The 24,031-nt window shown below is 37.1% G+C and overlaps 1 protein-coding gene across 2 annotated transcripts in view; it reads left to right on the forward strand.

Moving 5' to 3' along the window:
* VPS26A (vacuolar protein sorting 26 homolog A (S. pombe)) overlaps positions 1-24,031 on the forward strand; it is a 36,401-nt gene that overhangs the window by 9,344 nt on the left and 3,026 nt on the right. For both annotated transcript variants that reach the window (XM_006835841.1, XM_006835840.1), the window contains exons 2-7: positions 1,339-1,488; positions 8,860-8,935; positions 10,140-10,296; positions 17,937-18,101; positions 20,119-20,225; positions 22,255-22,323. In XM_006835841.1, the coding sequence (XP_006835904.1) occupies positions 1,339-1,488; positions 8,860-8,935; positions 10,140-10,296; positions 17,937-18,101; positions 20,119-20,225; positions 22,255-22,323 (724 nt within the window). The remainder of the gene's footprint in view (positions 1-1,338; positions 1,489-8,859; positions 8,936-10,139; positions 10,297-17,936; positions 18,102-20,118; positions 20,226-22,254; positions 22,324-24,031) is intronic.

Consider the following 24,031-nt stretch of genomic DNA (forward strand, 5'->3'; position numbering starts at 1 on the left):
TCTTCAATTTGTCATTTCCGGAATAGTAAACCCTGTGGTTTTTAGATTCCAAATGGCCAATACCAGTTCATTTTAGCTCACTATTGCCTAAGATATCGATGTTTATACATTCCATTTCATTTTTGACAACTTCCAATTTTCCCAGATTCATACTTAGTACATTTCATGTTCTGATTTTCAGTGGATGTTTACATCTGTTTCTCTTCATTTTGGCTTGTACCCCATCAGCAAATGAAGGTCCTGCGGGTTTTCTCCCATGAGCTTGCTCCATTCACATCAACATGGTCAACTTTACTTTGAGGAGGCAGCTCTTCCCCAGTCGCTTTTGAGTGCTTTACAACCTGAGGGGCTCATTTGCTGGCACTATATCTGACAGGTTTTCAGTGACTAGAAATTCGGAAGTAGTTCGTCACTCTTTCTTCCTAGTCTGTCTTCATCTGGAAGCTCATCTGAAACCTGTCCACCATGTGTGACCCTGCTGGTATTTAAAATACTGGTGGCATAACTTTCAGAATTAGAGCAACTCATAAGCCACCACAATACGACAAACTGACAGACAAGTGGTGACTGTTTGGTTTTAAGTGGAAACTGGTTCCAACTCATAATAGAGACCCTGTATAGGGTTTCTGAGGTTTTAAATCTTAGAGGGATAAGAAAACCTCATCTTTCTCCCATGGAGTGGCTGGTGGGCTCGAACTGTGGACCTTGTGGTTTGTAGTTCAGTGTTTATTGTATACTTCCACTATGCTCCCTTTGTAATATTTATTTGGATTTCTACCAATAATTTGGATTGATTATATGAGTACTGCTGTAGTGAAAGTACCTCACAGAAATGAAACTAAAGGTAACTTCAGATTTAGATGTTAATTAACTTTTGAGATTCTTGGTGTAAGTATTTGATTATTTATAGTGGTTACAATGGAAATGACTGAAATTATAATATGTCTAAGTTAGTTTTCCTCCAGAGGAAACAGACACTGGAGAAGGATGTCATGCTGGGTAAGGTGGAGGGTCAGAGAAAAAGAGGAAGACCCCTAACGAGATGGATTGGCCAGGTGGCATCATCGATGGCGTCAAGTGTGGCAGCGGTAGTGAAGTTGGCCCAGGATCAGACATTGTTTCGTTCTGCTGTGCATGGGGTCACTATGAGTCGGTTCCGACTCGATGGCACCTGACAACAACAACAAGAAGTTAGTTTTGATGTAGATATTTCTGTCATTCCCTTGGGTACTTGTAGATATTTAGTCTAGTTAATTGTGGGTCATAGGTAGGTAAATTTGAATTATAAAATGTGACTGACTATGCTTGATAATTGTGAACATTTTCCTTTTATTTCAGAGTTTCCTGGGAGGCTTTTTTGGTCCCATTTGTGAGATCGATGTTGTCCTTAATGATGGGGAAACCAGAAAAATGGCAGAAATGAAAACTGAAGATGGCAAAGTGGAAAAACACTATCTCTTCTATGATGGAGAATCAGTTTCAGGAAAGGTAAATCTTTTGTTTGGGGAAATGACCTGGTTGTAGGACTAGACTTCGTCATCACAGTAGTCTGTGGTGGTTTTAAATTTAAAGGATCTTATTAGTGATGAAAAGTTTTTTTCTGATGGTCAACCAAGTCCCAGATACATTAGAACATTTACATTAAACCAGGAAGGGTTTCAGGGGCAAGGTGTCTATAATCTTGAAATTACATGTAAAATTTGTATGTTTGTGACCATGTGATGTGTCTAGTTTCTGACAGTTTCATTTCTGTTTTAACGTAAAGCTGAGTTGTAGAGGTTGCTTGCTAAAGTATTCTTTATTTGTAGTTTACCTCTCTGGGTCTCTGTGGAGGACTCAGTACATTTGAAACGTGGTTACATGTGGTCAGATATTACTAGGGGCCTTCAGAAATTTAGTGGGGAAAGTCCAATATCTTTTAATGTCATTTTCCCACAAACTTTTGGAAGCACCTTCATATTTATGATATCTTCTACAGAATTTTACTTTTTTTTCCCTTTTCTTTATTTGTTATCTATAAAATCATTGTTTTACCTTAAGGATTATGTTCAATATTCATTAGTATTAAATGGTAGTATCATAGTCAGAAGGAGCTCTGATAGCGTAGTGGTTACAGTCAGCCTGCTAACCTCAAGGTCAGTATTTTGAAACTACTGGCAGTTCTGCGGAAGAAAGATGAGGCTTTCTGCTCCTGTGAAGATTTACAGTCTCAGAAACCCTATACAGGATTGCTATTAGTCGGAATCACTCCACGGTACATCACCACTACTACCACCATCATAACCAGATTCAAGCTATGAAACATTTGAAAATTCTTTTAAGATACAGAATATTAGGGTTTTTCTCTTCTACTTGTTAAAGTAATATGTTGTTGTTGTTAATTGCTATCGAGTGGATTCTGACCCATAGCGACCCTGTATAGGGTTTCCGAGGAGCAGCTGGTGAGCCTGAGCTGCCAGCCTTAACCCACATTAACCCACAGCGCCAACCAGGGCTCTTACATACATGATAATTTTAAAATAAAATAATTGTATCATAAGGAAATAATTCACTGTTGATATTTGAGTGTTTCCTTTTACTCTCACTGCATAAATTGATGTGTATGTACATGTAGCGTATTTAGCATATCATTTACCTACTGTTAGATATTTAAATTGTTTGTTTTTCAAACTGCTTCTAGTACATTACATATATGGGGTAATACTTCTATACGGATAATATTTTCTTTAGAATAAGATTCTTGAAAGTGAAGCTGCTGGGCCAAAAGACATGAATTTCATTTTAAGGCTGTTGATACATACTAATAAATTACTTTCTAGAAAATCTGCATCAGTTTACATGTCCACCAATAGTACTTCGTTTCACCTGAGGCTGCACTGAATATGATTACTTTCTAATTATTGCTTTTGTGCTAGGCAAACATGGATTTTTTTTTTTTTTTTAAGTTGCATTTCTTTGCTCAATAGATAGGTTGAACTTAGGTTTATTAGCCATTTGAGGTTCTTTCTAGTTATCTATTTAGATCCTTTGCCAAATTGCTTATTGGGTCTTATTAGTATTTCATTGGAAGCAAATTTTAAAAAACTTTTATTGTGATTTAGGAGCCCTGGTGTGGTGCTGTGGGAAAAAGCACTGGACCACAAGGTCAGTTTGAACCACAAGGGCAGAGGTTCAAACTCACCAGCCGCTCCTTGGAAATCCTATGCAGGGTCTCTATGCATCAGAACTTATTCAACGGCACTTAATAACAACAACATTGTGCTTTAGGTGAAAGCTTAAAGAGCAGATGAGTTTCTCATTGGACAGTGTGTACACAAAGTGCTTTTTGACGTTGGTTGCATTTCCCACTGTGTCAGCACTCTCCCCATTTTACCCTGGGTTCCCTGTTTCCTTCTGTCCTGATTCTCTAGCCTTCTCATCTTTGCTCTTGGGCAAACGGCATCCTTTTGATCTCATAATTGAGTATTCTAAGGCACACGTTCTCAAGTGTTATTATTTATTTTATGGGCCTATACAACACTGGTAGCGTAGTGGTTAAGAATCAGGCTGTGAACCTTAAGGTCAGCAGTTCGAAACTACCAGCTGTTCTGTGGGAGAAAGATGAGGCTTTCTGCTCCCGTAAAGATTTACAGCCTCGGAAACCTGTACAGGGTCGCTATGAGTCGGAACCGACTCCATGGCACATAACAACAACAACATACAACACTTGGTGGTGATGTAGGATAAGCAGTGAACTGCTACCTGCAAGGTTGGAAGTTAAAACCTACTGGTGCTTCTGCAAGAGGAAGAGGAGGCTTTCTGCTCCCTTAACGATTCATAGCTTCAGAAACACTATCCAGGGCTGTTCTATCCAGGGGCCACTATGAGTGTGAACCGACTCAGTAGGTCACTACCACCACTTCTACCACTTAGCTCCTATTAGAAAAATTCATACAGGAAAGAAAGACTAAAGATTTTTTCACCCTTTTGCCCAGTTTTTGGAATAGTTTTAAAATAATTTGGGTATCATCCTCCATAGGTGAATCACAGTTTAATTTATTTACATTAATAATACAGTTTTTGTTGCTGAGAATATTTGCCCAGCAGAACATACTCCAATGATTTGTACGTGCGTATTTTGTTGACTTGACAATTCATATTACATTCTTCATTTGTGCAACTATTCTCATCCTCCTTTTCTGAAATGTTTATAGTTTAATTGTTAAAATAATATTTGTATTCAAGATTTAAACATACTTGGTGAATTTTAAAACATTGGTCAGTATTATTATCGTAACCAAAGTGCCAATGGTCTTATGTTTGGCCAGCAAGAAATGTTTTCATTGTTATTTGTTTTTATTACATAGCAAATCATCACATATTTAGCAACTTAAAGCAGCACACATTTCCAGTTTCTCTCTCCCCATTTCTGTGTGTCAGGAGTTGGGTATGGGCTAGCTTGGTCTTCTGTACAGGGGCTTATCAGCACGAAATCAGGGTGCTAGCAGTGGGGCTACACTCTCGTTGGAGATTCATGGTCCTCTTCCAAATTGACTGGATTTGGGCAGAAATCTTTTGTTTGTGGTTTTGTTTTCTTGCTAATGTTTGGATGCCCCATTTTCTTGATAGCATTTGAGTGGGGACTGCGCTCAGCTCAGTGTGGCTGCCTTCACATCCTCCCCCCATGGGCTTCTTCTCTTACCACACAGTAGTTTATCTTGTCAAGGCCAGCAGGAGAGCAGCTCTCTGACACTTCACCTTCTTTTAGAAGGGTTTACTTGATTACAGTCCATAAAATTCACTATTAATATATACATTTCCATGATTTGTAGTATGTTCACAGGGCTTAGTATATTTACTACCATCACCCCTGATTTTAAAAACATTTTCATTTCCCCCAATCCCTTGATTTCTGTTTATTTTTGAAACTGTCATATTTCTAACTCTCCTTACTAGTATGTTAGAAAATACTTATTTGTCACTAAAGTTTTTCTTCTTTGCTAGCTTTTTTCCCCTAGCTGTACTTGACCTTATCAAGTTGTCAATACCAAAGCAATTGAGTATTAGTAGTAATCAGAAGTATTAATGTCAGAGACTTTTTTCAATCTAATATTAAAATTCGTTTGGCCACAGCTTAATCTTAAATTTGATCCTTGTCTTAATTCAAATGTATAATGTTGTGAGGAGAGGACATCAGTCGTTTTAACTTTTGCAACTTCCAGATAGCAGTTTTAAAAAGTGGCTATTTTTCTCCTGCATTGCTTTTCCATGTGAAAATAATCTTTTCTTGTCAAACTGAATAGATACTGTTGAGAAAATTACTCATTATGTAAATATGTATTCACTACTATCACAGCCAAGAGAGAATAAGAGCACCTCTTACCAGATCTCTGTAAAATAAAGAGTTAGTAATATTACTGTAATTAAGATAGTTGACCACTGATTCACGGTGGTACATTAGTTTAGAAATCAATTTTTATTGTTTGCTTCTTCCATTTATAAGAGCATTTTATTGTTTCTTTGACTTCAGAAAGGAGCTAGATTTTTGTTAAAAAAAGAAGGGAAAAAAGCCTTGCTATTAGTGCTGAACCACTGAGAGTGTACTCTGCGTCTTTTCCCTGTTGCAGAAGAGAACCAAGACATGCTCAGTCTGAGATTACAGGACTTTTTAGTGTTGCTTTTTCAACAGGGAATTTTTTATAGTATCTTTTGTCAATTTGAATATGGACCATGCCATCTGACAGCAGTTGGAAACTGATCTTGGATTACCATCATATCCAGCAACAAATTTTCTTGGTGCTCACTAAAATGGCCCCTTAAAATGACTTGTGGTATGTTGGTGTTAACATGTTTGTCATAAATATGATCTAGACGACCTTCCCTCATGAGAAGACAGTGTGATTTTGAAACATGTATAGAACATTATATGTTGAGGAATGAGGCTTGGTAGGACCACGAATACATTTTTTTTATATAGGTTCAGTTTTCCTAAATGTTGTTTTAATAGCCTTTTAAATATTTTTGCATATTCCCAAATATCTCCCCACAAATTATTTATTAATAGCAAAGGTGAAAATAGTAACTTTACAGTGGAGGACCCAAGTTGGATCCGCTTTGCAAAGTTGCCACCAACAGTATTGGATAAGCTGGCCGATCACACGGAAAAAGACACAACCGCAATACTGTCGTTTTCTTGACAAAAATGTCTATCCCGAATCATGACTAAACTTCAGACACAGCCATCTCTAGTTCATAAAAACATTCTTAAGAACCAGCTGCCAAATAGACATTTATAAAAATAGACTTTTATTGGTGCTAATTAGAGAACAGTTCTAATTGCTCCCTGGCTGAGGAAACAACTGAGTGTTGTGCTTGTTTTAATTCTGGTTCAAACCTAAAATTCAGTTTGTTAGTGTATGTGAAGCCTGTCTAAGTACTTCTTTTTTTTTTTTTAAAGAATTTCTTATCTGACTTTTAAAGTAATTACTCCTAATTAGAAAGCAAACTTGGAAATTAGAGAAATGTTCTGAAGGAAAAAGCAGAAAATTACTTACTTACCATCAGCGGTTGTTGTTAAGTACTGTGGAGTTGGTTCCAACTCATAGTGACCCTGCAGAGAGTTTCCAAGGCTGTAAATCTTTATGGGACCAGAACGTCTCATCTTTCTCCCGTGGAACTGCTGGTAGTTTCGAACTGCTGACCTTGAGGTTGGCAGCCCGACTTGTAATCACTTTGCTACCAGAGCTCCTTCATCATCAGCGGTAACTGCTGTTAATGAAGCGTATTTACTTTCTGTTGTTTAAAGCATGTAATTGGGATTGTACTTGTATATTATTTTGATCATGCTTCCTTCATGTAACAAGTCTTGCACATCTTCCCACATCCATCATGAAAAATTCTTTGACACTGTTATTTTTAGACATTTAGTGTTTTTGACTGTTATTTTTAGACATTTAGTAACATATCATCATACAAATGTATCACTATTTATTTCCTTGTCTGAGGTATTAGTTTTGAAAGCATCTTGGTTACAGATAATGGCAGATTTAAAAGAGTGAATATTTTAATTTGTATAGCTTACAAACAAAAGTAACTGGGCCTTTATTTTATTGGTCCTTAGTTTCTAGGATCTTTTGAGAAGCATTGTTTGGAAGAAAAGCCTTTAAGAGTCATGTTGCCAATATTTCTAAGAAAATAAATCTGGGAATATGCGGTTTTGTATGGAGAAAGATGATTAGATAGTCCATAAATGTTTGGAATTTTGTTTTTAATATGCGTTGTTGTTGTTAAGTACCTGGAAGTCAGTTCTGACTTACAGTGACCCTTTACAGGGTTTCTAAGGCTGCAGATCTTTACGGTAGCAGAAAGCCTCATCTTTCTCCTATAGAACAGCTGGTAGTTTCGAACTGCCGAGACCTTGAGGTTAGCAGCCTGGTTTGTAACTACTATGCTATCAGAGCTCCTTATTAATATGCATACAACCAAGTAATGTTTTCAAATTTAAAAATGATAAATTTCATGTTTCCATTTAGCAGATATATGAATTTAGGCATTTTGAGATTATATATTTTTCTTTAGATGTATGTAAGATAAATATTACTCAGAATTTAAATCTGTACATTCTGATTTTAGGATGAGTGACAGACTTGGCAATACACATTCCTGTTGAGGTTAGGATTTATAATTATATGAGGGTAAGTCAAAAAATATTGCTACAAAAAAATCATAGTTCTCTTCATTAAACAAAGATATCAAAATGTGAAGCTACTGCTTCTCAACATAACCTCCCCATTGGTCGATATACTTCTGAAGGCGGTGTCTCCACCTTTCTAACCCTTCTCTGAAGAATTCTGTACTGTTAGATTTACACCATGTTAAAATTGCAGTTTCGGTATTGTCAAGGGACTAGAATCGTGTTTCTTTTAAATGTTCCTCAACATTTGGGAACAAAAAGAAGTCTGAAGGGGCAAGATCAGGACTATAGGGTGGATGGATGAGTGAAGATTTCCCAGTGAAATCCCTTTCTACCCTCTAAGAATGAACCAGGTGCATTGTCATGGTAGGAAAAAAAAATTATTTAGTGCAACTTTTTCTCACTAATGCAGTTTTCAGTTTTCTGGAAACCTCTTCATAACAAACTCCCATGATTATCCTGTATCCTTCTAGAAAATGTATCAAGGTCACCCTGCAGAATCCCAAAATACAGTCACCGTAGCCTTCTGAGTTGGCCTCTATGCCTTGAATTTAACTGGCCCAGAAGATCCTGTTGGAAGCCACTGTTTTAATTGGATCTGTTTTTGAAGGCACCCTAATGAGACAAGTGTATTGCTGTGAGAGCTTGTCTGCAGCCATCTGCTGATCACAGAGTTGTACTCAGAGACACATTTCTTGAGGGATAAACCAATGCATGTATGAACTGGAATCCTGGTAGCAATACTTTTTGACTCACATCATATATTGTTGGTTACAAAAAGCTGAAAGTAATCTTTTAGGTCAGTTCTTGGAATTAGTAATTATTTCACATTAAAGTACTCTTACTAGTTATAGAATTGTTTTTGAACAGAAAATCCATTTGAGTAGTCAAAGGTTTTTCTTTACTCTTACTGAGTCTTTTCTAATTTTTCCAACTATGAAGAAGGACTCCTTTCTAACCAAGAAAATACTTTAAATATATGTATAAGTAGTAGGTTCATTAGTGATTATGTATGAATAAATCATACTTTCTCTGGTGCTAGAGTCATTCCGATCTAGATATGTGGTGGTGTCTCAACTTCAGAAGCGACTATCTGAAATATTTACATATTGTGTTAATCTGGAAGGAATCTACCAGTGAGCCCGTTCAAGATTGTTAACATCTCTTCAAATTTCATGTTTTGACAGGTAAACCTAGCCTTTAAGCAACCTGGAAAGAGGCTAGAGCACCAAGGAATTAGAATTGAATTTGTAGGTCAAATTGGTGAGTTTAAAAATAGTATATATATATATATATTTTTTTTTTTGATTAACTGAATGTGAAGAGGGTTGTATTTGGCCCTTAAGTAGTTAGAGATAAGCTTCGTAGAAGGATGGAATTGATATTGCACAATGAAAGGATTTATTTTATGAACATATTAGATAATTTTGTATTAAATGTTTGACTTAGATTTCTTTTGTTCCTTTACTTAATTACCATGACTGAAGGGCATTAAATGTAAACTAGCAGTCTTGAAAAATACTTCAAGCAAATTAATTAACAAACTGAAATTTCCACCCGCCCATGTTTTCACCATCCTTGCTCACAATGATTTCACCTTCATGTTTCCCTTTCTAATTAGCGAGGTTATTTGCATCCCAGACCTAGAGTTTGCCTATAGCCAGATCCACCTGCCAACAGAAAATTCCAGGTGGATGGGAAAGGCATCATTTCTTCTTGGTACTCATCAACTTGCTGTATACATTTCCATACCTGCGTTTCAGGGACTTTTCTGATTTAGCAGGAAGTTACACTGTATATAAATTTTTGTACTGCAGATTCAGAAAAAATAGTATGTCTTTTTAACACTCTATAGAACTAGTTAAAAATGTTTGCTTTGTAAGTTTTACTGTACATTTTTAAGGTATCAAAGTTGGAATTGGTGAATATTTGTTTATCTATTCTGAATGAGTTTGTGCTTTGAAAGGGCAAATTATAATAATGAAATGTAATTGGCTTTAGTTTTTTATGTATTGTAGTTTTATCAAGTTTTAGTATATCTGCCCCAGAGAAAACACAAAACAGTTTTTTTGCCCTGAGGGGAGAAAGTTAAAGTAATTGTTAGCAGTATGTCAAAACAGTATCATTCAGCTTCACAGAATCCTAACAATATCAAAGGAATGAAATAATTTTTTTAAATAATAGAACTCTTCATTGTACTATGGTACTTCAACTTTTTATGCCTAGGAGGAACATAATAATGAGGATAATGGAATTTAGATCATAGCTCTAGTTTATTCACGATAAATCCAGCTAATTCTATTGGTAAAAAGTATTTGCTTTGAAGGTAGCTTCGGTTTTATTGAAACGAGTATTAAGTATAATTGGTCTTTTTGCTTTTCAAAATTTCTTAGAACTTTTCATAATTTGGGTTTTATTGAAACCAGTATTTAATATAATTGGTCTTTTGCTTTTCAAAATTTCTTAGAACTTTTCAATGACAAGAGTAATACGCATGAATTTGTAAACTTAGTGAAAGAACTGGCCTTGCCTGGAGAACTGACTCAGAGCAGAAGTTATGATTTTGAATTTATGCAAGTTGAAAAGCCATATGAATCTTACATTGGGGCCAATGTCCGCTTGAGGTATGTATACATATTAGAAACTGTAAACAGAGTCAAAACCAGAAATTTCTGGCTACTGTTGATTGAGTAAAATTCCCAAGTATAATTCTGGACTGGAAGCATAAGATTTTCTTTTTAATGATCTGATTTTATTTATTCATGTAATTTTTTTATATATTGATTTCTTAAATAACACTGTGTTTTAAAGTGAAAGCTTACATAGCAAATTCCTGTTTAACCATTTCTACACAAATGATTCGGTGAGCCTGACTACGTTTTTCACAATGTGTCGTCATTCTCATTCATTCCGTTCTAGTTGTGTCATTTCTAGTATTCTTATTTCCCTGCCCTCGGAACTTCTCATCTGGCTTTAGCATAGGCTTTGACCTTTTAGTGTCATATTGCAAGGTTGATGGTTTAAGGTTGATGGTTTAACCTCTCCAGCTGCTCCCTGGAAATTCTATACAGGGACACTTCAAGTTAGAACTGACTTGATGGCACTTAACAGCAACAACAACAACAACAAAGTGATTCTTTTAAAGGTGCTCATTACTCAGTGGTGATATTCTTTATTTTTTGAACTAATCTGGTGTTTAGCTGAAAGGGGTCCTCAAGGAATAATTTTGGTGACGGTTTTAAGATTGTCTCAGGGCAGTAGTCTCAAGGAGTCCTCTAGTTCCGACCATTCCAGTAAGGACAGACGTTTTAGGAATTTGAGTTCTGTTCCACATTTCTCTCCTATTCTATCAAGATCCAACTGTTGTGGCCTTGATCACATGGCTGATAGTGATAGCCAGACATTGCTGTATTCCTCTTGCATATTGCACAACCATGGGAATAACATGTATACATAGATTACAAGTATAGCACTCATGGGAAGGTAACACACGAAGGGGTTGTGTGGCTTGAAAAAGCTGCACAACGTGCATTATTTGCATAAAAATAAGGTCGTTTTTTGGTCTCCATGTTACTAAGGCCATAGTTCATGTGAACTATTAGTCCTGTAGATGATTTTCATCTCTGAGTCTTTAGTCTCCTCCCTTCTCTCTCGTTTGTATGAGTAGAGACCAGTAATTGTATCTTAGATGACTGCTTGGAATTTTTTAAGGCCTCAGAAACTGCTTACTCCATTGGGATACATGTAAAACATACTCTCTATGAACTTTTTTTTTTAAGGTATTTGCAATGCATAAATCATTGGTCTTGTAATATTCTATCACGAGATCTCCAGCATTATTTCTGTCATCAAGTCAGTATTTTCCAAGTACTGATCCTTCCTTCCTTTTTTTAAAATGTTTTATTGTGAATTATTCTCTATGAACTTTTAACTGAGTTGTTTTGTGAGACTATGATCCTAAGCCTTTGACCCCCAAAACCAATCTTGCAAGGCATTTGGTTATATCTAAAAAGTGTCCCTAACTATGTCTCCTATGTGTTTATTTAATATGAAGATCATTCAAAAATGATTGCTACAAGGGTTTCAGTTCATACATGCACGGTTTATCCCAAACAAAATATATTTAAATTGTCTCTGTAATCAGTGGATGGCTGCAGACAAATTTTCTCAGTAATGTTCTTGTCTTTGTCTCACTAGGATGCCTTCAAACAAAAGATCTAAGTAAAACAGTAGTTTCTGAAGGGATCTCTTGGATCAGTTAAATTCTAGGCAAAGAGGCCAGCTAATAAGGTTATGGTGACTGTTTTTTTGAATTCCAGAGGGGCAATCTTGATAGATTTTCTTTAAGGACACATGACGATCACAGCAGCTTATTGTGAATAAGTTTTAAGAAAATTGAAAACTGCATTGGTGAGATCAGGAAAGTTGCACCAAAGAATTTTTTCTGTCATGACAATGCACCTGCTAATTCTTCAAGGATAGCAAGGACTGTCCTGTGAGAATTTCATTGGGAATCTTTCACCCATCCACCCTAGAGACCTGACCTTAACATTTAAAGGAACACTATTTGAGTCCCTCGAGGATGCCAAGAGCCAGGTTACAGAGAAGGCTTCACTGTTGTCAGTAGTGTAGTAGTGTATATAGACCTACGTGGAGGATCTGGAGACCATGTGTCTCACATTTTGACATTTTTGTGTAATAAAAGTTTTATTTAATAAAAGCCATGTGCTTTACATTTTGACGTTTTTATTTAATAAAAGTTTCTATGATTTTTGTAGAAATACCTTTGGATATTTCCTTGTATATATGGATATACGTGCATGTCTACACATACTTTTGTTTACATATGCCTATAGATTCATCTATCTGTGCACACAGAAGTACCCATATATTCATACCCATACATGTGTATGCCTTTCTACATACTTGTGTGACTACATGCATATTTGTTTCATTGCTGGTGTTACAAATTGTATTTATCCTATTCTTTACGAGAAACATCCTTTTCTCTTGTGCACTTAGTGATGGCAGGCTGTGTGCACTTCACCCACATTTGATGCTATCTTTCCTATCACCAAAAGTAATAAGTGTCGACTATCTCGAGAGTGCATCCCTCTTTCCCCTTATCTCATCCCTGGGAGCCACCAATGAGCGCTAATGTCTCTCTCTCTATATATATACATGTCTAATTGTCTTCTTACAGTAGTGTGATCATACAAGATTTGTCCTTTTGTGATGGGCTTATTCCATTCAGTGTAATGCCCTGTAGATTTTCTCAAATGATGAGATGTTTTAAAAATTCACCATTGTTTTCATGATTGCACAGTATTCCACCTCATGCATGTACCACATTTTTTCATTTATCTCTTGGTGGACTTTTAGATCATTTCTGGATTTTGCTATTATAAATAGTGCTGCAAGGAGCTCTGGTTGCGTAGTGGTTAAGAATCGGGCTGTGAACCGCAGGGTCAGCAATTCAAAACTGCCAGCTGTTCCGTGGGAGAAAGATGAGGCTTTCTGCTCCCATAAAGATTTACAGCCTCAGAAACCCTGTACAGGGTTGCTATGAGTCAGAACCGATTCCACGGCACATATAACAACAACAAATAGTGCTGCACTAAACATAGGTGTGCATAAATCTGTTCATGTCTCTTTTATGAGATCTCTTTTATGATGACCCTAAAAGTGAGATTGCTGGATTATAAGCTATTTTTATATCTAGCTTTTGTGAGGACATGCCATACCAGTTTCTATGGTAGTTTTACCATTTTACAATCCTACTAGCAGTGGGAGAGGAGTTCTGGTATGGCGCTGCACCTTAATGTGCTGGACTGCCAGCTTGGTTTGAACTGCAAGGTTGGTTCAAGCTCGCCAGCCACTCCTCGGAAACCCTATTCAGAGTCGCTTTGAGTCGGAAGCAACTTGATGGCACTTTAACAACAACAACAACAACGACAGCAGTGGATAAGGATTTCAGTGTCCCCATGTCCTCGTCAGCATTTGTTTTCTTTCTTTCTTTCTTTTTTTTAGTGTTTGCTATTTTTGCAGGGTTGAGATGGTGTCTTATTGTAGTTTTGAATTTACATCTCTCTCATGGTTAATGGTCATGAACATCTTTTCATGTATTTGTTGGCAGCTTGAGTATGATTTCTGGTGAAGTGTCTGTTTATAATTCTTTGCCCAGTTTTTAGTTGGATTATTTGTTTTTTGTTGATGTTTTCTGTTTTAGAGATTAGATCCTTAATGAATTTGTGATTCCTGAAGATATTTTTCCTCACTCAATAGGTTGTTGTTTTACTTTTTTGATAGTCTTTTGATGAACAGAAATATTTAACTTTTAGGAGGTCTTAGTTACCTAATTTTTCTTCTGTTCATTTGTTTGTAGTTGTGTCTAATAGTGTTTTTATTGGTTGTTGTTAGAGCCCATCCTTTTGTCCCTATGTTATCTTCTAGTTTTAGTTTTAACATTTTGATCTTTGGTCCATTTTCAGTTAGTTTTTGTGTATGGTGTGAAGATGCATCCTGTTTTCAGTTTTCTGAAAATCGCTGTCCATTTGTGCCAGCACCATTTGTTAAAATGACTGTTTATTCCCCATTGGATGTACTTTACCTCTCTTGAAAATCAGCTCCCCTTAGATGAATGGGTTTACTCCTGTGTTTTCTGTTCTGCTCCATTGGTTTTGTGTGGTGCAGTGCAATGAACTACTTTGTGTGTGTCTTCTAGCCTTAGTCTTTGTAACTCCCACCAGACTGTTTTCTGCCAGTGGATCTGGGTAAAAAGGTAGGGGAAGATGCTGATAGATTATATGATTCAGTTGTGGGTGATTATTAACAGGGTTAATTGTGGAAACTTGGAACACTAATGTGGGGATAAAATAAGCCATCTCAGAAGCAGGAGGCGGGATTTCAGTATCATCAAAGAAGAGCCAGGATTGGAGCACATCCATTGAACCTCCTTAACCCAGGGACCAGGGACAGAAAGCTGTGACACTGGAGAAGTGGCAGAGGAGCAGCCGCAGAACCAAGAACCAAAGCACAAGACTGAGCAGTGGGCTTCCCCGACCATAAAGCGAGTAAAGCAATTTGGAAGCTTTCTTTCATAGTGGGGGTGCTTCTAGGCACTTAATAAGGGGAGCTAGGTTTGTTGACCCACAGAACTAGAGCCAAGTGCCTTCAGGCTGAGCCTTATTATGTGCTCTGTAGGCCTTTATCAGCAGCCCTTAAAGAACTTTGTGACCTACAAAGTAGGGTAAAGCCAGGGCGAAGGGGCCGAAGGCCAGAGCCTGCCTGGAGACATAGCAGAGGAGAAGCTGTCTGATTGGAAGAACTGTGCCCTGAACATTTCTAACCCTGAATTATATCTAGTTAATTTCCTAATATCCCCCCCACCCTCTATCCCCGTGAGTCTGGTGTCTGAGTTGTGTGTGGTCATTGCAGAAACAGCGAGTGCTGTGGAGGGATCATTTTTTGCAGTCTTTGACATCATTGAGCCAAAACCAGGCTGCTTTGATGGCTGTGGCTGTATAATATATTTTGAGATTGGGAAATGTGAGATACTGATTTGAGGTAGTAAGAGTATTCTATCATGGTTCAAGCTCACCAGCTATTCCTCGGAAACCCTATACAGGGTCGCTATAGGTCAGAACTGACTCAACGGCACTTAACATCAACAGTAACAACTCATAGACTTAGTTTCTCATTATGTGACGTTTTTGAGGGTAAGTAAAAAAGTATGTTACTAGTGTCCCAGTTCATATGAGAACATGCATGGATTTATCCCAAATGAAATGTGTTTTAAACTTGTTTCTGTGACCAGTGGATGGCTGCAGACAAGTTCTCTCAGTAATATATGTGTCTTAGTCTGGGTGCCATAAAAAAAGGATACTTTTTGTGCCATGGAAAGAAATGATTTTGAGGTAAAGCCTAATCAACGTTTTAACAAAACTCAAGTGGACATCTTCCCAAGTCACTGATGCTTTCTGCCCCACATAAAACATTTGGTACAAGTATTTTAAGGAAGGTTGGGAAGACCTAATTGATGAGTCAAGAGAGGAAAGATGTCTACCATCAAATAAAATGAATGAAGAAACTGGCTGAAGTCCAGAAACTGTTGGAAACAGACCATGAAATTACCTACCATGACATGACAGCTCCAGAAGTTGGGTCTCTTGTAATTATAAGCAAACATCTTGGACTCAGCACGCTTTTACCATAATGGGTACCAGAAATACTTATACAAAGATCATAGTTCAAAGAGCTGATCTTTTTTTTTTTAAATGTTTTTATTGTGCATTGAGTGATAGTTTACATAGGAGAATATCAGTTTTATACTCATCCTACTGTGTTTCATTTCAATGCAATGACTGCAGTCCCTTCCATGCTTCATCTTTCAACAGTATTTACTTCTGTCCCCTCTGTGTGTGTGTGTTTTTGTTTTTTTAATGTACACATAAATACTCAGGAACTGTCATTATTTAAACAACTCAAGGGCACATTCTACAAGCCTGCTTCCTGGCCTCTAGCACACTGCCTTTCTCTTTCCATGAGTCTAGAGTCCTCAGCTGTTCCCTCTCTCCATGTCCTCATCTCTGCCTCCATCTCTGGTGTCACTGCTCTTCTGGATAGGGTTGCACATTCCGCTCGTGCTCTTCTCCCTTGATGGTCCTAGGGTCCTCTGTTTCTTGAATGTAAGATTACTCCCCCCTTTTTGTTAAAAAACTTGTGCCTTTATAGTTGTGACAGTCACAATTACTAACTATTGAATCATAAAAATCTTATCCCCATCTTTCATCAGACCTGTCTAGACTAGATAAAAACTATTCAGTGGAGATTCTGCCTTCCACTGCACACTCTTAAACAAAACTCCCTCTTGAACACTTGTAAGCCAGCCACGCCTTTATGTTAGATAGCTCCCCCAATGTTAGATAGCCAGTGTCTAAGTTGTCAGTCCTTATCAATCCTGTGTTGAGAAGGGGATAGGTTTGATCTTTGATGTAAAGACTCTTCCCTCTCAGTTGGTATTTTGATCTACTGCATCCATAATTATAGGTCAAGTTAATCAAATTGTAGCAATTTCCACTTATTTCCTTTGTCAGATTATCTTCCTCTAGTCGAGTTCTAATTCTCAAGCCATCGAAGCTAGGTCAAATGGGTACTATCTGCAACTTTGGATTTTCTTGTGCATCTCCCCTCATTTCATATCAGCTGGACTCAACTGATCTTTTCATCAGTTTTTTTAAATACGATTAAAGCAAATAAAGATGCATGCCTTCATGGAATGAAACGTAATGGGAATGAGTCTTGGATTTACCAATGTGATCTGGAGTGCAAGGTACAGTCAAAACTGGTTTCAAGGGGGATGTACTGGGCCAGTTAAATTCAAAGGCAGAGAAGTAAGTCAGCTCAGAATGGTATGGTAACGTTTTTAGCATTCCAAATGGATAAAATTTTCAATAGATTTTTCTCAAAATGGATGGATTTTCAATAGATTTTTCTCAGTAGAACAAGACGATCATGGAGACTTCATTAACAAAAAATTCTTAAGACAATTGAAAGGTCAGGAAGGTTGTACTGCAGAATTTTTTTCCATCATGACAGTGCACTTGGCTCCTTCTTTAAGGGTAGCAAGAGCTGTCCTATCAGACTTTCATAATGAAACCTTGTCCATCCATCCTATAGCCCTATTCTTGCTTCCTCACACTCCTTTTTGTTCCCCAAACTGAATGGACATTGAAAAGGAACACAATCTGAGTCCCTTGAGGATGCCAAAACTGCTACTTTGACTGGTGTAAATAGAAGAGTCCAAAATTCTTCAGGTAAAAGAGTATGATTTGGTGAGCAAGTCTGATCTTATTGTTAGGGAAATGGCAACACCACTTCAGTAGCATATAAATATAGATTGAGAATATGTTGAGAAGCAGTTGCTTCAGATTTTGATATTTCTGTTAGTTTCCTAGTGTTTGGTTTTAGGAATCTCATTTAGTATATGGTTAAGAAAAGATCTAGAGAGATCCCCTCAGGTTTGCTTAATGAGAGCCTTCCAATTCATGTGAAAAGTATGTACACAATTCTTAAAATTGAAGTTGGTATTTTTCTCAGCCAGTGAGGTTTCCCTTTTTAAATGTGAACTTTGTAAAATCAGTGGCACTGTGACTGGATCCTGGAGGAGTTCCCGCAGGAAGGGGGGGGGACAAGGTGCAGTTAGTAGTGTTGCTTATTTCAAATGTTAACCATGAGAATTAATTGTCCTCTATTAACTTCATAGGTATTTCCTTAAGGTGACCATAGTAAGAAGACTGACTGACTTGGTAAAAGAGTATGACCTTATTGTTCACCAGCTTGCCACCTACCCTGATGTTAACAATTCTATTAAGATGGAAGTGGGCATTGAAGATTGTCTACACATAGAATTTGAATATAATAAGTCAAAGTAAGTGCCTTTTGCAAGTGGATAGCTTTTAAATGTTCTGGGAAAATGAAGAAGCTTTTCAGGCCCTTGTAAATGGGTCAGAATAAGGACAAAATTGGCATTAACCTGGTTAAAATCTATGAGCTAAAGAAAACCTTAGGAGTGTGTTCTGGCTATTACTGACTTGACACTTCTGTCTGAACGTCTCTCTAGAATAAAACAAAAATACTCCTTTCTGACTACATAAGCAATATATTTTCATGACTAAAATTTGGAGGATGTAGAGAAGAATAGGAAGTAAAATACCACATATTTTCATCTTCATCATTGAACCACTGTCAGTGTCTTCCAATGCAGTCCTGGTGTGGCACTGCAGGTTAATGCGCTGGACTGCAAGGTTGCTTTGAACTCCAAGGTTGGTGATTCAAGCTCACCAAGCTGCTGCTCAGAAACCCTATACAGGGTCGCTATGAGTTGGAACTGACTCAAGCCACTTAACAACAGCATCTTCTTGAGTCCTGGAGGCACACTTGTTTAGTGCTCAGCTGCTCACTTAAAGATTAGTGGTTGTCCCCATCAGCTACTGTGCATGAGAAAAGACCTGGCAATCTGCTTCCTTAAAGATTTCCGCCTCGGGTACCATGTGTGGCATTGCTGCTCTGTCCTTTATGGCACACAGCAACAACACCCTGTGTATCTTTCCTTTCGGGAGATTTGTGTTTATGTATGTTGCATGTTTTCAGAAATGGACTCATATGTTTTTAAATTATTTAATTGTTTTTAAACTTTATTATGGGAATTTCCAGACATGCACCAAAGTATATGAACAATGTACTGAACACTAGAATGACTACTCCTCTTTTACTCTTGCCTAGCTTCAACCACGATCTGCACTTGGTGAGATTTGCTTTATCTGTAGTTAGCACTGCCCCCCAACTCTCTATAGATTATATTGAGGCAAGTTCCAGACATCAGATAATTTCATATAAAAATATTTCATTTTAATATAACTACACTACTATTGTATCTAAAAAGTAGCAATTCCATGATTTCAAATATCCAGTCGGAGCCTACATTTCCCCTGTTGTTTCATAAATGTCTTTTTTACCTACGTGGTATGCTCAAATCAGTATCCAAACAGGGTCCACATTTTCATTTGTTTGTTTGACTCTTAGGTTTCTTTTAATTGATAGATTTTTGCTTATTTTTTTCTTTAATGTGCACAAGTGTACCCTGTTCTATCCTTTCTCCACATTCTTCTGTTACAAGATTTTATAGTAGGTATGGCTTTTCCATTCTAAAGACACCATAATTTATTTAACTAGTTCTTCTTGTTTGTCTGGGCTATCACCTGGCGTATTAGTTGTCACTCCTAGGATTGTATCAATGAAAATGTGATACATGTGCCTTCAGAATCTTAAACCATATTGCTGACAAAATGACCAAACAGTTTAAGACTTAAAACTTGTCACTGGAGCCCTCCCTGATGTCACTGTATTACTCAACTCTTGGGGTATTATTTTGAGATTGCCAACCTGCTGGGCAGAGTCTAAAATATCCTCTGGGGATTCTAGAGCTTTCCAGGTTGATTACCACATCATTTCAAGGTACTTGGGAAAGATTTCTGGTGATTAGATTGGGTTACCATAACCCATGGAGTCAGTTTTAAAAAAATTAATCTCCTTGTGGCGAGATAGTTTGTAAGTCCCAGCATTTTAGCACTCACACTAGTGGTAATACTGTTTAAAAATACCTTCATTTACCAAATAGATACTTCAAGCATAAAAATTTTCAATTAAGTGCTTAAGTTGAAAACTTAAGTCATCCTCCAAAAAAAAGACCAATAATTAATTGTTTGCATAGGGAATTGATGAGTACTGTTTTGAAAATAAGACACATTAAACAATATGGATAATCAAATGATGTTTTTAAGAGTTATTACCCTATGCATATCTAACAAAGACTTTCAGAAGGACATTTCATTCTGTTTGTTTTGAAAACTGATATTTAGTAAGTAAGGTATATTCTTTCCCTAAAGGTATCATTTAAAGGATGTGATTGTTGGAAAAATTTACTTCTTATTAGTAAGAATAAAAATCCAACATATGGAGTTACAACTGATCAAAAAAGAGATCACAGGAATTGGTAAGTTGAAAAGAGTATTTGAATTAAATTTCCAGAATGAAACCAGTTGGGACCATATAGTAGATAGCCTTTTCACTAAGCAATATGTGCTTAAGGTTCTTCCATGCCTCATGGCTTTTTAGCTTATTTCTTTTTATTGCTAAATAATACTCTATGTACTGTATCATGTACTCCATTGTGTGAATGTATCACAGTCTGTTTATCTAGTCATCATTTTTTTAAAAAGTTGAATTAAAAGAAAACAAAACACAAAAACCTTTATTGAAATTCCACTGAAAATAATTTTGATAATGCAATTCTGAAGCTCTCGGATCCATTCTCTTTTTTCCTTACTATATGTATATAAGGAGCTCTGGTAGCGTAGTGGTTACGTATCAGGCTGCGAACCTTAAGGTCAGCAGTTCGAAACTACCAGCTATTCCGCGGGAGAAAGATGAGGCTTTCTGCTCCCATAAAAATATACAGCCTTGGAAACCCTGTACAGGGTTGCTATGAGTTGGAACTGACTCCACAGCACATAACCACCACCACCAAATATATATATATATATATATAGAGAGAGAGAAATTTTCTGTTTTATTGAAGTAACATTTACATAAGATTTTAAATGTAATATTTAAAGTGACCAATTTTTCCATTCCAAAATCTATACTAGTCAAGGTTATCTAGAGAAACAGAACCAGTATCAGTAGAAGGCAGATTTATGTGTGTATATGTATATATGTGTGTGCATATCAATGACTTTAAGGCAGAAATATCGAGGCTGTAAGCCTGAAATCTATGCAGCAGGCCAACAGACTTGAGGCAGAATTTCTCTATTTTTCACCTGTATTAAAAGGAACTAGTCCCTCTTGTTAACGTGTCTGAAGTATGAAAGATGCAGTCTCAATATCCTGGTTACCTGTCCCTGGAGAGATGGACATTGTGCTTGGCAAAGTGCTTGAAAGTGGAGGGTCAGCAAAAAAGAGGAAGCCCTCCAACAAGATGGGTTGACACAGTGCAGCAGCACCGGGCTCAGATGTCACAATCGTGAGGTGGCACAGGACTGGGCAGTGTTTGTTCTGTTGTGCAGAGGGTTGCTATGCGTCAGAACCAACTCAGTGGTACCTAACAAAAACAACATTAAAAGGGAGTCCTGGTATGACACTTTAGGATTAGTACTTGACTGCTAACTGCAAGGTCGGTGGTTCCAACCCACTAGCCACTTCTTGGAAACCCTATACAGGATCGCTGTGAGTCGAAACTTGATCCCATAGCACTTAACAACATTAAAAGATTAAGTGATTTTAAGATATTAAAACCAAATTCCAGGTTTCCATTTGTTTAAAAAGTTGTTTACTTAAAGTTTTCTCATAAAGTTTTATTTATCCATTATATGAATGTATTGCACTGTTTATTGTAGAAGACTTTAAATAAAAGTGAAATCATCTATACTCATTATCCAGAATAGACTTTTGCCTTTGCATATTGTATATTTTACAACATTGGGGTTATTACTACATATTTTGGTTTAATTTTCTCACTTTTTAGATATCTGGGTTCAAATAGTTTTTTTAGAGAGTGGATCCCCAAATTAAAAAAATATAAAGAACTGTGTCAGCTGGAATTGACTTAATAGCAGTTAACAACAGTGTGTGTGTGTGTGTATTCAGTTTGCTGTCTTGCATGTGTTACAGTTAACTAACTATAAGAGAAAAAAGTTTGGGTGTTACAGAGAAGACTAGCCTAGCAATGACTAGTTCTGATGTGTATTGCTAGTTTCTTTTTTAGCAAATATCAGAAATGAAAGCAGGAACTTGGTGAAGAAGTCTTTCGGAACTGTTCGAGATCTTTGAGAAGAAGGGAGGAAAGAAGGCAGTTAAATGATAAATATGTTAGGTGTAGATCAAGAAATAGAAAAGAATGATCCACATTGTTACAAAATGGGATGATAAATTAGTACTAAAATAATTAGAAAGTAGGGAACAGGTACAAGACTGGAAAATATGTTCTAGTTTTTAAATGCATGTCATTTTCATTACTGCACTAGGACCCAGTACCACCACAGAAACAGAAACAATCGCAAAATACGAAATCATGGATGGTGCACCAGTCAAAGGTAACACACTGTTCAGTTACTTCTTTTGTGGCATAGGTGGAGCACGTAGTGGTGTTCTGAGTAGTTAAATTTGAAAGTAGGTATGACTGCTGGAAACCGTTCCTGTAGTGATGCTCTGAAGGTGACCTTTGTGTAGCTATTGAGAAGACGGTCATAGCACAGGCTAGTCACAGATAGACTTGAACACTGTAATGTAAGGTCAGCAGTTCGAATCCACAGTTGCTCCGTGGGAGAAAGATGAGACTGCCCACTCCTATAGACTTACACTCTTGGAAGCCTAATGCAGGGTTGCTGTGAGTTGAAATCGATTTGATGGCAGTGAGTGGTTTGAGAGTCTAAAATAAGGTTTAATTTTTCACTCAGTTTAAATTTAGAAGAGATGTTTGTGTATTACCACTTTTCTAGTTCTGAATTTGTAATATTTGATTGTGTTCTGTAATAATCATCTCTGTAAATCCTTTTCCTGATGCTGAGCTCAAGATGCAGTTTCAAACTAAACTTGCTGTTCAAGTCCACTTTGACTCACAGTAACCCTGTAACTGTAGGAGAGAGTAGAACTGCTCCTTTTGGTTTCCAAGACTTCATCAGACAGCCTCACCCTTTTCCATGGAACAGCTGATGAGTTTGGACTGGTGACTGTGCTTTGCATCCCAATACTTAACTTTGTTGCATGACCAGGACTTCTTAGATACAGTGTGCTGAGCATTAATTCCTATAGGATTTTGGAATCCTTCAAGCCCCCAGGAAAATAAGAACTTTTATTACTAGATTATCTTCTGTGTCTGGAGACATTGAAGCCAGTATTTAACATTTTAACATAAAATCCAAAGCCTTTGCGTAGTGGTTACGAATCAGGCTGCGAGCTGCAAGGTCAGCAGTTCGAAACTACCAGCTGTTCCACGGGAGAAAGATGAGGCTTTCTGCTCCTGTAAAGATTTTTATTTTTTCATGTTTTATTGTGAATTATATGATATTTTACATGAATGAACTCCTATAAAGATTGATAGCCTCGGAAACCCTATGTAGGGTCACTATGAGTCAGAACTGATTCCATGGCACATAAGTAACCAACCAACCAACCAACCATTACTTGGGGATGCTGTGAGTCAGAATCCACTAGATGGCGCCTAATAGCAACAGCTATTGGTGAAGCTTACGTTCTTTGATGGTCTAAAACACCCTACTTACTACCTTTTGAGTTGTTGTTGTTGTTAATTGCTGTTGAGTTAGTTCCAACCCATAAGCGACCCTGTATAAGATTTCCAAGGAGCAGCTGGTGAGCTAGAACCACCAACCTTGCATTTCAAATGGTTTTAGAGTCTGGCGCATTTGCCCACAGCGCCACGCAGGTGATGGTATTTTACAGATAAACAGAAATCCAAAGAGGTTAAAACAAAAACAAAAACAAAAAAACTTGCTAAAGGTGATATACTTAATGATTGCAGAGTTGTGAGTTTGTGCCTGGGCCTTTCTGACTCTAAGCCCCATATGTACTCTTAGCTATGCAACATAACTTTATAAAATTCTGGCTGTCACAGGTTTTAGTATAAAGGGATAGGTCTTATATATCATGAAATAGGTATGTATAGCAAAAGTATTACATAATACATTCCAAAAGAATATGCAAATTATTGCCCAGCATAAGACAAGAAAAGCCATGAGAACCTGAACACCAGTCTTTTTTTTTTTTTTTTTTTTTAAGGTTTTT

This window comes from Chrysochloris asiatica, unplaced genomic scaffold (assembly GCF_000296735.1).
Source record: "Chrysochloris asiatica unplaced genomic scaffold, ChrAsi1.0 scaffold00020, whole genome shotgun sequence".
Lineage (NCBI taxonomy): Eukaryota > Metazoa > Chordata > Mammalia > Afrosoricida > Chrysochloridae > Chrysochloris > Chrysochloris asiatica.